Genomic DNA, 12,598 nt, shown 5'->3' with positions numbered 1-12,598 from the left:
TGAAACTCTATTCGTGGCGCGTGCAAAACAACACAAAGAATGATGAATAACTAGCCATTGGCTCACAGCATCTAATCAATCAGATAAAGGACGTGTACATTTGAGCGGTAGGGTATCAATTGATGAGCAGACAACAGCGTGAGAGGGTGGTAGTGAGTGAGAAGTGAGGAAGTTGTTAGCGGTGAATCTTTTTTTGTTCCCCTTGGCCACCAGATCAGACCCAGCGAAATCCTCAATGCCCAATGAGGTTCCTTGTAGATCTTGTGGGGAAGAGTCGTTGTTGGGCGTGGATCATGACCGGATGGGGCTTGGTACTTTGTAAAGGCCGATATGGCTCGTGTTATTAATTGTTGCGACGAGGTAGGATGTGATCCCATGTCGTGCATGTTTGGAAATGAGGGCAATGGCCACCATCTGCGGTAAGGCGGCGCAGTGAGTGAGATGCGCTAGACACGTTTCATTCTTCATTCCATCATAATTAGAAACAATATCTATCAGTGTCATATCCATCAGCGCAAATAACCAATCTCGAGCAGCCGCATCTAAATAAACAAAGCGCCTCCAACGAATGCCATGGACAACACGGTAATCATGCCAACGCCGTTGGCTGACCAAGATTGCGGCGCCGCGCCCGAATCTTTAGTTTCTGTGGAAGACGACGCTGAGCCAGTGCTGGTGGCCGTGCCAGTTGACGATTCCGTCGAATTTGATCCTCCATCCACAAGAGCAGAAAGCTTGTCGTCGTCGACAAAGTATGCTTTGACCGAAGATGCGTTCTTGCACTCGCTGGGCGCATCGGCCTTGCCCTTGACGAAATTGGCAGCAATGCACTAATACGATTAGCCATGTAATTAGGTTTGTAGGATAGACTCACCTGGTAGAGAAGACCATCAACTGCCGAAGATACAACGTTTACCCAACCCTTCTTGCCGGCGTATTTCTCAGGCACTGTGACATGTGGTTGACAAAAGTCGCCCAGGCCGCTCTGCTGAACGATAGGGTAAACCTGTTCCCAACCGCCAGAGGCCTCTTCGTCAAGAGTAACGCGGAAGAGCCAGTTGCCTTGCTGGTGAGTAGAGCGAAGAGCAATGGCTTCGCCTCCGACGTGGAAATCGACGAGTTTATCTTTGGAGAGGTCGGGGGTGAAGCCACCACAGGGAGACTTGTCCTCATCGTCGTCTTTGAAGCCGATTGTGTCGGGGTACTTGACTTCGAAGTGGGCGAGGGACAGGCCGCAAAGGGCAGCTGCAGAGAGGAGGACAGAGGAGCGCATTGTGATCGAGGTATAAGTGAGGGTAGAGTAGAGAATTGAACTGTGGGTGAGGTTTGGGGGAGTCAGCTCAGGTGGGCGGTTGACAGTTTTTGTAGCAGGTGCGGATACCGGCAAGGGAAGGAGGGAGAGGCTGAACTACCTTCTCCTAGTCTGGGGTTGTTTTATGCAGGAGGTACCTATTTTCCGCACCTGCCCAAGGAGGTGTCTAAGGTACTAAGGTATGGTCTCTATGAGCTCGGGGACCAAAAGTCTCATTAATGTGGTTTCTAGGCATGGAGAGTTTCATGTTATGAATAGAATTGTATTGTCATAGATCGGTCTTAGTTACAGATGATAATTCTTGTACAACCTCAATCTCATCATGATTGCTACGTCATTGAGGCTCTGTGTTCCCATGATGGCTCCTCAAGCCAATGCAAGCCATGTTGCTAGCTTGAAGCAATTCCATGCATTGTACTCCATAAATGCAATGGAGATTCGAATATCTATAGGTTTTACAGGTGATTTACAGCACGAAAAGGCCTTTCGCCGGTGCAAGTCTCCATCACCAAATATTAGTCCATATAAGTCAGTGGCGGAGACGCCCGCTGAAGAGAGCACGTTTTATCTGGATCTACCCCAAAAGTCTAGAACAAAAACAAGGGTCCCCCCTAGACATCCCCCAGAAACCAATCATATTCGATCGTGCACGGGCCCTGAGGTTGTTTGAGCAAGTTTCCCTCTTGTTTCTCTTATAAGTAAGTGAGCGAGTTTTAACCTCATCCAGAAGCTACTAACCTTAGTAGTATCACTCGCTCACTAGACAAACACTTCTAAACGAGCTCATAGAAACATTTGTTACGAAATCTTGCGCTGCTACGGATACACGGCATGAGACGGATAAAACGGAAACTATCTAAAGAGTAGAAATTAGATGATACCTTGAGAGTTTACAATGCATGATTAGACCTGACTTGTGGCTTCACTAGACTGCATCTCTTACATGCACTGGTTCTTTCCTCTAGCTGAAGTTAATAGCATCTTCCCTGCGCATTTACAGCCCGTATAAATCAGTTAGTCACTATTCCTGATGTGGGTGGCTTACAGTAATCTATCCTGTTCACCCTAACTCTTGATCACGGCGGGGTTCAACTAACTCCCTCTCTCATCCGACATCAGCTCTCTTCATCCAAAGTAGTATCTTGCACTCTAATTGCTTCCCAGTCCTCACACCTTGGCATTCTCGATTCTCAAATCGCCAAGTCTTGTCGCTGTCATACCAACTTGCTCAATCATTCTCACCACTTTGCCTCAATCGTCTCTCAACCGCCGTTGCTCTGTTGACCAAGTTTTGTTTGCATACGACATGATGGTCTTTTGAATCGACAGAACCATCATCTTGAGGCCCGAGAAGCTGGACCGAAACTTCAAGTTTTTTCACGACGCTGGTCGTCGCTTTCCCTCTCACTCGAATCGCATTTCTTCAACGCCAAAGGCGTATCATAGCCATCATGGATATGGACCACATGCATCATGATCCCGGCTTGGGGATGGAAGTCAACTATGCCTTTGCTCGCGCATATTGGTATATCATTGCTGGTGTCGTGGGCACCCTCCTCGCTGTCCGCGGCATCAATCACCTAGAAGCTCAGCAAAGGTAACCATATTCATAAACTCGCCACATTCATAAACTCACCAACGTCTTACTAACATCGCAAAGATTAAAAGCATGTCGCGATCCAGCAATAGACCACCCCACCCGACCACGAGGAACTCCAAGTCAAATATGGGCGACAGCAACAGCCATCATTCGAGAAATGGCCCATCCGCAATACTACATCACAACTAAAGGCCTCCAATGGGCTACGCCACTTCCCCTCGGCCGGATCATCATTCTAGCATGCTACTGGGTCGTTGTCGTATACATGATGAGCTGGCAAGTAGCAAAGAACGACGTGTACTACTGGGAACGTATCGGATATCGCAACGCATGGGTAACTCTGATGCAGTTTCCCCTGGTTTACCTTTTGTCGACAAAGGTCAATGTTATCGGTTTCCTCGCAGGAACCAGCCACGAGAGGCTCAACTGGTTACATCGATGGGTTGCGCGCACAATGTTTGTCACCGCAACGGTTCACGGATTCCATTTCTGGACCATGTGGGTACGTGCTGAGTTTCTCGACTACGCCCTCAGTATCCTGCCTCTGGTCAAGTATGGACTGGCAGCCTGGGCCATTCTTCTTTGGAACGTCGTAACTGGTATTGTGCCTATTCGCAGGCTTTCGTATGAGGTGTGGGTGGCTCAGCATGTTGTCACCAGTATTGTTATGCTGTGGTTGCTCCACAAGCATATTCCTGCTAATTCCCGCTGGCTTCTGTGGATGAGCGTCTCGTTCCTTGTTTTTGATCGTGCCATGAGATGGATTCTTCTATTGTGGCAGAATGTTCGTTTACGACCGCAAGGAACAGCGTGTCAGGGCATGAAGCATCTCGGACATCGTGTGGCTGCTCGAGTTGTTGGACCAGCGACCACGGTAATCACCATTAAGGACGTGCACTTCAAATGGAAGGCTGGACAGCACATCTACCTTTGGCTTCCACGTCTGGGTCTGTTTGAAGCGCATCCGTATACAATTGCTTGTGCACACAAGCTCGAGGGAACATGTTGTTGCAACAGTATACAACTTGTCGTGCGGGCCCATTCTGGGTTCTCCAAGCGTATACACGAGTATGCGACAAAGAATACTGCTTCTGAGCTTACAGGCTTTGTATCAGGACCGTATGGTGTTCCCCCACAGTGGGACATTTACGAGACGCTGGTACTGATCGGAGCGTCGACCGGAGCGAGTTTTGTTGTTCCCATCCTTGAGAGTGTAGCGGTAGCACAAAAATCGAACTGTACACGAAAAGTCGAAGTTGTTCTCACAGCAAGAACAGCGCAGGAAATTAAATATTATGTTGAAAGAGCCGAAGAAGCCGGTCGAATGGTACGTGCAAAGGGCATCGCTGTCAGCATCCACATCGCAGTTACAGGGTCCAGCGACAAAACAGAAGGCCCAGTTTTCGTTTCTCGACCTGAATCGGCAGAGTCGTCAAGATCGAGCGACTCTGATGACATCCAACCCATCAAGGGATCTACGGGATGCTGTTGCAGCAGCGGCACAGACGAAAAAGAATGTCCGAGCGATTCACCGTGTCGTGTGGAAAAGTCAATATCAGTACCAGAGCTTATTCGGGAGTACACGTGCCGCCCAGATATCGAGGCCATGATCCGAGAACCAGTAGAGCAAGCTTGGGGGGAGACAGGGGTTGTTGTTTGTGGTGGTCGTGAGATCGTGGCGCAGACGAGGAATTGTGTGAGCCGTTTGAGTGATGAACGAGCTGTACATAAAGGAACGGGTGCGCAGGGTATATATCTTTACGTAGAGGAGTATTCGTTCTAGAATATCCGCAGATTAATGACTATGTTTGTTTGCAAGACCATGCTGGGTTATTGAGTGAAGAGCTGAACAGAACAGGGGTCATGTCATTCTTGGAGAGTGGCTAGGGTGGTTTGCTGTGCCACAGCAACGGTTACAAGGGGACCAAACAGTGGGTGGGCCCTGAAACTGTTTGTTATGCAACTCTAGAGGTATGCATTCGATGCCTCCTGAGTAGCCACTTTGCTTTAGGTATTCTGAATTTGCCTACAGAGCTGAGAGTACCGTATAACCCTCTAATCCTCATTCCAAACCTAACCATATCGGAATGCAGATTCAAGAGTCGAGTCAAGTCTCGAACTGATCCACCACCTAATTCCCCCCCAGCGGCTCGCCAACCCCTAGCTCCCTTGCGCTACACTGACCACAGCTAGTCTGTCACCCTCTAATTGGCTGCGCCGACCCTTGGGTCCCCGAATCTCCATTCCCTCCACTTCTTTTCGTCAATTCCTAACCTCTTCCATTGTTTAACTTGAGTCTTGACCAGGCTACCTCTTTTTGCTTGCTTCATCTCCATCGACAAACCATTCTGCCATCATTTCTTGTCTCTTCTTTTCTCTCCTTCTTCATGCTTCACCTTTGAGATTGTCTCTCCACCGCTGACCGGCCATGCCTTCGAGGCGCCGGTACCACTACCAGGCGCGGCCTTCGAGGCCTTATGCCCTGGCTCAAGCTGGAGTGAGGCTGGTCGCTTGGATCACCAGCCTCGCCGCTGTCCTGCTCCTCGCATACGTCTGCAAAGAATGGTCGTCCAAGAGTCAAGTCATTATCGCCGGTGCTGTGGGTGTAAGTACACTAATCTTTGACCTCCAATGGTCACACGAGGCTGACGCGCGTAGTGCGCAATCGCAATGCTAAACGACAGCTGGGAGATTCTAGCTGTGACAGACACCTCATTCACAGTCCCCAGACTAGTCACTTCAAGAAAAGTTCTCCACGATTTGTTCGCGCTGGCGCTCTGCGTGGGCGGCATCATTATGATGTGGGTATCCAACATCAACATCTCCTCCGACAAGAAGCCCGGTCAGAGAAGGCAGGAACTGTGGCTTATGGCTGCACTCTGGGCATTAATAGCAGTGGTGTAGGTTCCCTCACCCCTCTCTACAGAGGTTCATGTTACTAACAGTGGTGATCCAGTGGCTGGAGATTAGTCTTTGCCGTCTGGGGCTGTGTAGACTGCACTGGTGATGCCAGGCGCGCAGCAGAGAGACGACAGAGACGGCGAGGGGGACGAAATGATCCCTGGCACCAAATGGGAATTCTTTAATTTTGCACTGCGACTTGCATTACATTACGACTGCTTGGATGGAAAGACTGGCCTGGATTTACGACTCTACATACATGCATTCATCAACGGCGCATTGAGTTTTGGAGTTGGACTTTTTCGATAGACAGCCGACGACTACGAATGGATTTACGACAGTCTGGCTGAATTGGCGGGACCTTTGTTGGCATCACAAATACCATTAATCACGACTCTCATACTGGCCTGGCAACGGTTTTATTTATGATGCTTTGGTTACGCTTCGATCTTCGACATATCATCATTGCGAACCGATTTGCTCCGCTTTGGATATTACTTCGCCACATCGAAACTACCTAAAGGGATTGGGTTTTACGTTGTTTTTTAACAGCAACCGATTGGCCTGTGGCGGATCACGGAGGGTATTGGATGAAAAGAAGTTTGTTGCAACTCGGCTATACACGGATGCCGTCCACACTTGGATCAACATCGCTGGCATAGACATCCTTTCCGAATAGAATGGATATTGGACGGCTCGAGTTGAAGAGTCGATGGCACCAAGAATAACAAAGCCGATGTTTGCATTGAGTCTCTAGACTGAAGCGACGGGAGACCATCTCCATGGATAATACGGCAAGGTGTTGTTGAGAGGGTAGTCCTTTCTGTTTCGGCTTCTGTCCCAACGAATTAAACTATCTCGACATATCAGCTAGCAAAGGCATTTGGCTTACAGAACATCTGCACAACCTACCTGCGGTATCCAGGCAGCTGTGCAGCGTTGTTTTTTATCACTTTTACTTTTAAATATTGAATACCAACATACCAACACCGACGTATTACCTGACATTCACATTTGTGCCTCTATTACCCAAAGAGAAGTTCCTTGATCGTGATTACACCCAGACAGTTTGCATTCACCAATGGCTTGTTCTACAAAGTCGCTTCCGGAGAGGACTGCCCGGAGAAATGTATAGACTTTGTCGATATACTGAAGAGACCATCTGGTTGGTGACCATCACAAGTATAGGGTTCAACATGGTCATTCTACAGCGCCGTGGCAATTTTGATTCCCTATTTCTTTGCTCTTCCCCCAACCATGTTCTCGCTCCAAAAATGCTTTTCATTGCTCTGTTCCCAGATTGACAGTCATCCAGCAATCACTAGACTTCACGATGAGTTCGCCAGCCGGAAAACAGATCGAGGTCCCGGTCGAAGATGGGGATGCCGTTCTCATGCATGAGATATCCCTCGGCCCCAACGACGACATGCCCAAAGAGAGCCTTATGGATAGACTCGCCAAGCTCCTCGAAGAGCACGAACATGACCAGAACTTCCCCGACGACGTCCTCCAACGAGCGAGAAGCTACCTCGAAAATAGAAATGGTGAACAGCAAGACGAAGAATTGGCTCATGACATATATGCCAAGTTCCAAGCTCAGAGGGATCTGATGTTGAACAATTCCATCTACCCAGAAGTTCGAGCTGTTGTCGAAAACACAGACGATCCGACGCTGCCTGTAGGGACATTCAGAGCTTTCTTTCTAGGGACAATATTCGTGCTACTAGGGACGTCGATTGAACAATTCTTCTCCCTTCGAATGCCGGCCATCAGTCTGTCGACATACATGGTACAGCTATTGTCTATGCCTTTGGGAATGCTACTGGCAAAGATCCTTCCAACAAAAAAGTTTCGAATATTCTCTTGGGAATTCTCCCTCAACCCTGGACCCTTTAGCCAGAAAGAGCATGTCTTGATTGCAATCATGGCCAACGTGTCTTTTGGTGGTGGTGCTGTTGGCGCATACGTTGTATCTATCATCCAGGTGTTGAAGCTCGACACCTTTTACGGTGAAAAGGTTCTCTCGAACAGCATCCCCTGGCAGATCATCACTTTGTTGTCTACCCAGTTCCTCGGGTATGGATGTGCAGGTTTGGCTCGTCGGTTCCTTGTATACCCGTCGTCTATGCTGTGGCCGAGATCGTTGGCAAATATTGCACTCACCAAGGCTTTGTATAAAGACAACGGAAACAGAGAACAGGCTGCGAATGGGTGGACGATGACGCGGTACAGGTTCTTCTTGATCTGTTTCGCCTCCATGTTTGTATACTTTTGGATCCCCAATTTCCTCTTCAAAGCTCTTGGGTTGTTCAACTGGCCTACGTGGATATCACCACGCAACGTCACTCTGGCCCTCATTGCTGGATCTACCTGCGGTCTCGGGTTCAACCCCTTGCCCACGCTGGACTGGAACATTGCGACATATCTGGGTGATCCCATCGTCACGCCTTTCTTCACGCTCATGAACTACGCAAGCGGCATGGCCATCATCGGCGTCATCGTCGCGCCGTTGCTTTACTTTAACAACGTGTGGGACGCAGCTTATTTCCCCATCAACAGCAACCTTGTTTACGACAATTCGGGTAGCCGCTACAACGTTTCGCACATATTACTGCCCAACTTTACACTCAACGAGACGGCGTACCACGAGTACAGCGTTCCCCTCGTGACGTCTACCCAAGTGACCAAGTATGCGGCTGCCTTTATGATATACGTCGCCACGCCCGTCCACATGTATCTCTGGCACCGAAAGGATATTATGAATGGTATACGAGCGTCTTGGGAGAGAAAGTCACGGAATGACGAGTTTGACGATGTGCACAACCGCCTCATGGCTGCATATCCGGAATGCCCTCACTGGTGGTACCTTGTCATCCTCGTCACGTCTTTTACCCTCGCCTGCATCTCTGTCAGCATGTGGCCAACTGGCATGCCAATATGGGGGGTTGTTCTGGCTGTGCTCTTCACTGTCCTGCTACAGGTTCCGATTGGTATGCTCTTTGCTGTCACAAACCTGGAACTCTCAACGGGTATTCTGGCCATGATCATCGGGGGCCACGCCTTGGAGGGACGCCCAATACCCAACATGATCTTCAACATGTTTAGTTACATGTCTACGCATCAGTCGTTGAACTTTTCATGTGATCTCAAACTCGCCCACTATGCCAAGATTCCTCCCCGATGGGCCTTTGCCGCGCAGGTTTACGCAACCTTTTTGGCTGGGTTTATCGGATTAGCTGTGAATCACTGGGTCCTTCGCAATGTTGAAGATGTGTGCCAGTTGCATCAGAAAGACCGCTTCACCTGTCCCCGCACGCACACCTACTTCATGTCCACCGTGATATGGGGCGTCGTCGGTCCACGCCGCCTCTTTGGAACCCAAGGCCCATACCGCGCACTCACATACACTATCCCAATAGGTGTCGTAGTCCCCATCGTCGCGTACTTTATCGCGAAGCGCTGGCCCAACTCGTTCTGGCGCAACGTCAACGCACCCATCCTCTTCGCGGGACCGATGGGCTGGGCGCCCTTCAACTGGAGCTACATGCAGGGCACGGTAGTGTTGGCCTTTGTGTTCAACTTTTTTATCAAGAGGCGGTATACGGCGTGGTGGGAGAAGTACGCGTACGTGCTGACGAGCTCGCTCAGCGCGGCTATTGGTATCTCAGGGGCCATCATGTACTTTGCGGTGCAGCACACTGGCGTCGTGCTGGACTGGTGGGGGAACAGGATCCATGAGCAGGGTGTCGACAGGCATGGTTTGGTGGGTGCTGATGGAAAGATTGTCAGGTGTTCGAGGTTGCAGGTACCTGAGAAGGGTTACTTTGACATTGGTTTTGACTGGAAGGTTTAGAGTGGTGGTGTGCTGTCCTTGGTCTGATCAGAATAGCAACGGGACTGCGCAGCCGGATTAGTGTCAGTCAGCTTCGCACCTGAATTAGTATCAATCAACAATCGCCTCTGTCCAAAAATGGTATACCATCTATTCGGTCTGATGTTTAGCCGCGCGCGGGTGATGAAACACTTTGCCACTTGGGAGATACATATGGCAACTTGCTAGAAACAACAGTCAAGGCAATCACCAATCATCAAAGTCTTAGTTTGGGGTCTAAGAATAGGCAGCTAGAAATAAATTGTCAAAATTAAACTTTACAATCACAAGACACGACCAAATAAAAAACTGTCGATAGACGCCAGGTCGTTTGTATGCGGCCTCGCTTGGTGTTGTGTCAAAGCGCATACCCTGGAGTCGTTTTGGATAAGAGTTTGACAGCTGGTGTTGGCCCGAGAGTATGGTAACTTGACCGTAGTTGACCTGATATGAAACGATGTGACAGTTTTGACAGGAGAGTACAAGGCCCAACAACTCGTAAATTGGAATTCAAAAGACGCAATCGAAAACGTGGGTGATGGAGTTGTTCGTGATCACCAGCCGTAAAAAGAGGCAGCCGATGAAGATATTTCTACCATGTCAAAATTCGAGATTAGGAGGAAGGAATATTGATGACGATGGTGTTGAGTAGGGAAATGAGGTATTATCAGTTTCGAATTCCAGCTGCTGCGCCTACTTTTGCTCTCTAACCTGTGGAGGAGGCAGTGTCGAGAAAAGCATCAGCAGTAGTATCAAAAAGGGAACTAGACTAAACCAAGACCAGGGTCAAGGTCAAGGTCAAGGTTCTGCCTTACAGGGCTGGAGGACACTATTCCTTTTTCGTCAGGTCAAAGAGTTTTGCCTTTTTTTTTTTCTTTGTGTATTGTTTTAATAATAATGTGTGTATCTACAGATTTGTCATGAACACGATTACAAAGATATGGAAAATGGCCGTTTTTAAAAAGACTCTATGATTACTTGTAATTCCCAGAATATGAGAATGTTTTATTGGTTATAATAAAAGAGGCAGCCAGAGGTAATAAGCAGACCCTTGCTTGGGGGCCGTTGGGGGCCGTCGGACTTGAGAGTTCCAACGGAGAGGAGACGGTTTTATCGTAACCGACAGGCATTCAAATCCGTCGGTATTGTACAGAGTATGTACTATGTATGCACCTCTAGAAATGGCATGGTAACGACAAGGCGACGACCTGTGCCGTGTTGAGCTGGAAAGGCAAGCCGATTGTGAAATGCAGATACTCCTGGAAGGGACTAGAACGGCAGAGATTTTTGGATCTTTGGTTTATTAGACGTTTCATGTGATTTACGAAGAGGTATACGCAATATTAAGTTGGAGACTGGGATATACCGAGTAGTAGTGTAACGCGATAATGCGCAATTACATGACATGACGGGGGGGCGCGCCCTTGGGAAATCAAGAGTGAATCAGTGTCAAAGAATTAGTGACTGCTTTCTGCATCGTTTGTGCAACTTACTTACCTTGGTAATTAGTTAGCTACACAAACTACAACCCGTTGGTTCACATTGCTGTGCCTGTGCCTGTGCCTGTGCGATATGCGCATCAAAAACTACCTTAGTTCCCGCTTCGGGACGATGCATAGGAAGGAAGAGGCATCCAGTCGATCCTTGAAGATGATCAGATTCTGATAATCAATTAAGGTAAAAAAATGCAATTAATTAATGCGAGGCTGAAGTGATGAAGAAATCATCCTGATTTGTCCCAGGGCTGAGGCGTGTAAGACTAGAGTCGATTTGGAGTGGATCATTTTTGCGAGACTAGGACCAAGCCTCGATTTGCACTGCCTGATTTACCAGGACCGTTTACAGAGGACAGGGGGACTAGAGTAGTATCTGTTTAGTTGAGTCAGGCCTTGTTTCTCTTTGTATGCAGGTCATTTAGTAGGTACTTTGTTCTCGTTGGCTAGATAGAGATTGAGAATCCCCAAGTCCTGGACTGATTGACGGCCACAAGGCTAGCGCTAATCGAGACACGAGAGCGAAGAGTCCTTGATGACTCAATGCCCGAGGACTTGACGGATCCCATGATGCCAAAGAGACTTTGGTTGGGGGACTGAACAATGGCCGATAGCGCTCACCGAGGGAACTGTACCACTGCTGCCATTTCTGTGCTATTCCCAACTTTGTTTCAACCATGGCCGCGTGTTGTAGAGGCCGACCATTGTAGTCCTAGATTAGGCACGCATGATTGATTCTTGTAATTAATCTCGTCATTTATCGACCGTGACCTCATTTCGATACCCGTCCCTCCCCAGTCCGTTCCTTGATCTTATCGTCAATTAGTTACTGAGCCTCAACTAATGAACCAGATGATGCGATGGCCATCTCCGAACCATCTACACATTTGGTGTAGGTCAGTGGCTGAGAATGCCCTGGGGAGTCATCGGCATAGCATCTGTTTGGGAGGGGTCAAGGGTCACTGCAGGGGTTTGTTAGTGGCCGGCCGCTGGGGCTTCTCTTCAAGGCAGCCTTGGTGGGCAAGAGTGGGGACAGGCCGTTTCTGCCTACCGTCCCTGCGGCCATGGGAGCCATGGGAGGGAACACCACCACTACGATACTACTATATAGCGATCCATTTGCGAACCACATTCAGAAAACAGGCATCAATATCTACCATCAATATCTACCATCAAAAAGTATTTACACTTATAATCATCGTACTACTTTAGTCCCCAGGCATCAAACCATACCACACTAAAGCAAGTCATTTGTAGTACAGACCTAGTACCTGGCTTACACACTTTGGCACCTCTTTCAAACTACCCTCCCTCACCGGATTTCTATATAACCTCCACCACCTGCACTTGTTCTCAACAACCAAACAAACAACTCAATTCATCTCACAACACTTCAATCGATCAACACTATAAACTCTCAA

At 48.6% G+C, this 12,598-nt stretch overlaps 4 protein-coding genes across 4 annotated transcripts; 3 read left to right on the top strand and 1 right to left on the bottom strand.

Moving 5' to 3' along the window:
* Positions 1-411: 411 nt before the first annotated feature.
* FGSG_06564 (uncharacterized protein) lies at positions 412-1,317 on the bottom strand. The gene is made up of 2 exons (XM_011327874.1): positions 875-1,317; positions 412-830 (listed from the first exon to the last, which is right to left on the bottom strand). Exons 1-2 carry the CDS (start codon positions 1,271-1,273, stop codon positions 543-545), a joined length of 687 nt encoding a protein of 228 aa, XP_011326176.1. The 5' UTR covers positions 1,274-1,317; the 3' UTR covers positions 412-542.
* A 317-nt stretch (positions 1,318-1,634) lies between these two features.
* Positions 1,635-1,982, top strand: FGSG_12936 (uncharacterized protein; the record flags this gene model as incomplete). Its single annotated transcript, XM_011327873.1, has 1 exon — positions 1,635-1,982. One exon carries the CDS (start codon positions 1,635-1,637, stop codon positions 1,980-1,982), a length of 348 nt encoding a protein of 115 aa, XP_011326175.1.
* A 781-nt stretch (positions 1,983-2,763) lies between these two features.
* Positions 2,764-6,492, top strand: FGSG_06563 (uncharacterized protein; the record flags this gene model as incomplete). Its single annotated transcript, XM_011327872.1, has 5 exons — positions 2,764-2,909; positions 2,973-4,606; positions 5,209-5,517; positions 5,635-5,812; positions 6,366-6,492. 5 exons carry the CDS (start codon positions 2,764-2,766, stop codon positions 6,490-6,492), a joined length of 2,394 nt encoding a protein of 797 aa, XP_011326174.1.
* A 654-nt stretch (positions 6,493-7,146) lies between these two features.
* On the top strand, positions 7,147-9,666 carry FGSG_06562 (uncharacterized protein; the record flags this gene model as incomplete). The annotated part of the gene is made up of 1 exon (XM_011327871.1): positions 7,147-9,666. One exon carries the CDS (start codon positions 7,147-7,149, stop codon positions 9,664-9,666), a length of 2,520 nt encoding a protein of 839 aa, XP_011326173.1.
* Positions 9,667-12,598: the final 2,932 nt, after the last annotated feature.

The sequence above is a fragment of the Fusarium graminearum genome, chromosome 4, assembly GCF_000240135.3.
Source record: "Fusarium graminearum PH-1 chromosome 4, whole genome shotgun sequence".
Lineage (NCBI taxonomy): Eukaryota > Fungi > Ascomycota > Sordariomycetes > Hypocreales > Nectriaceae > Fusarium > Fusarium graminearum.
This window is presented reverse-complemented; position numbering and strand designations above follow the sequence as displayed.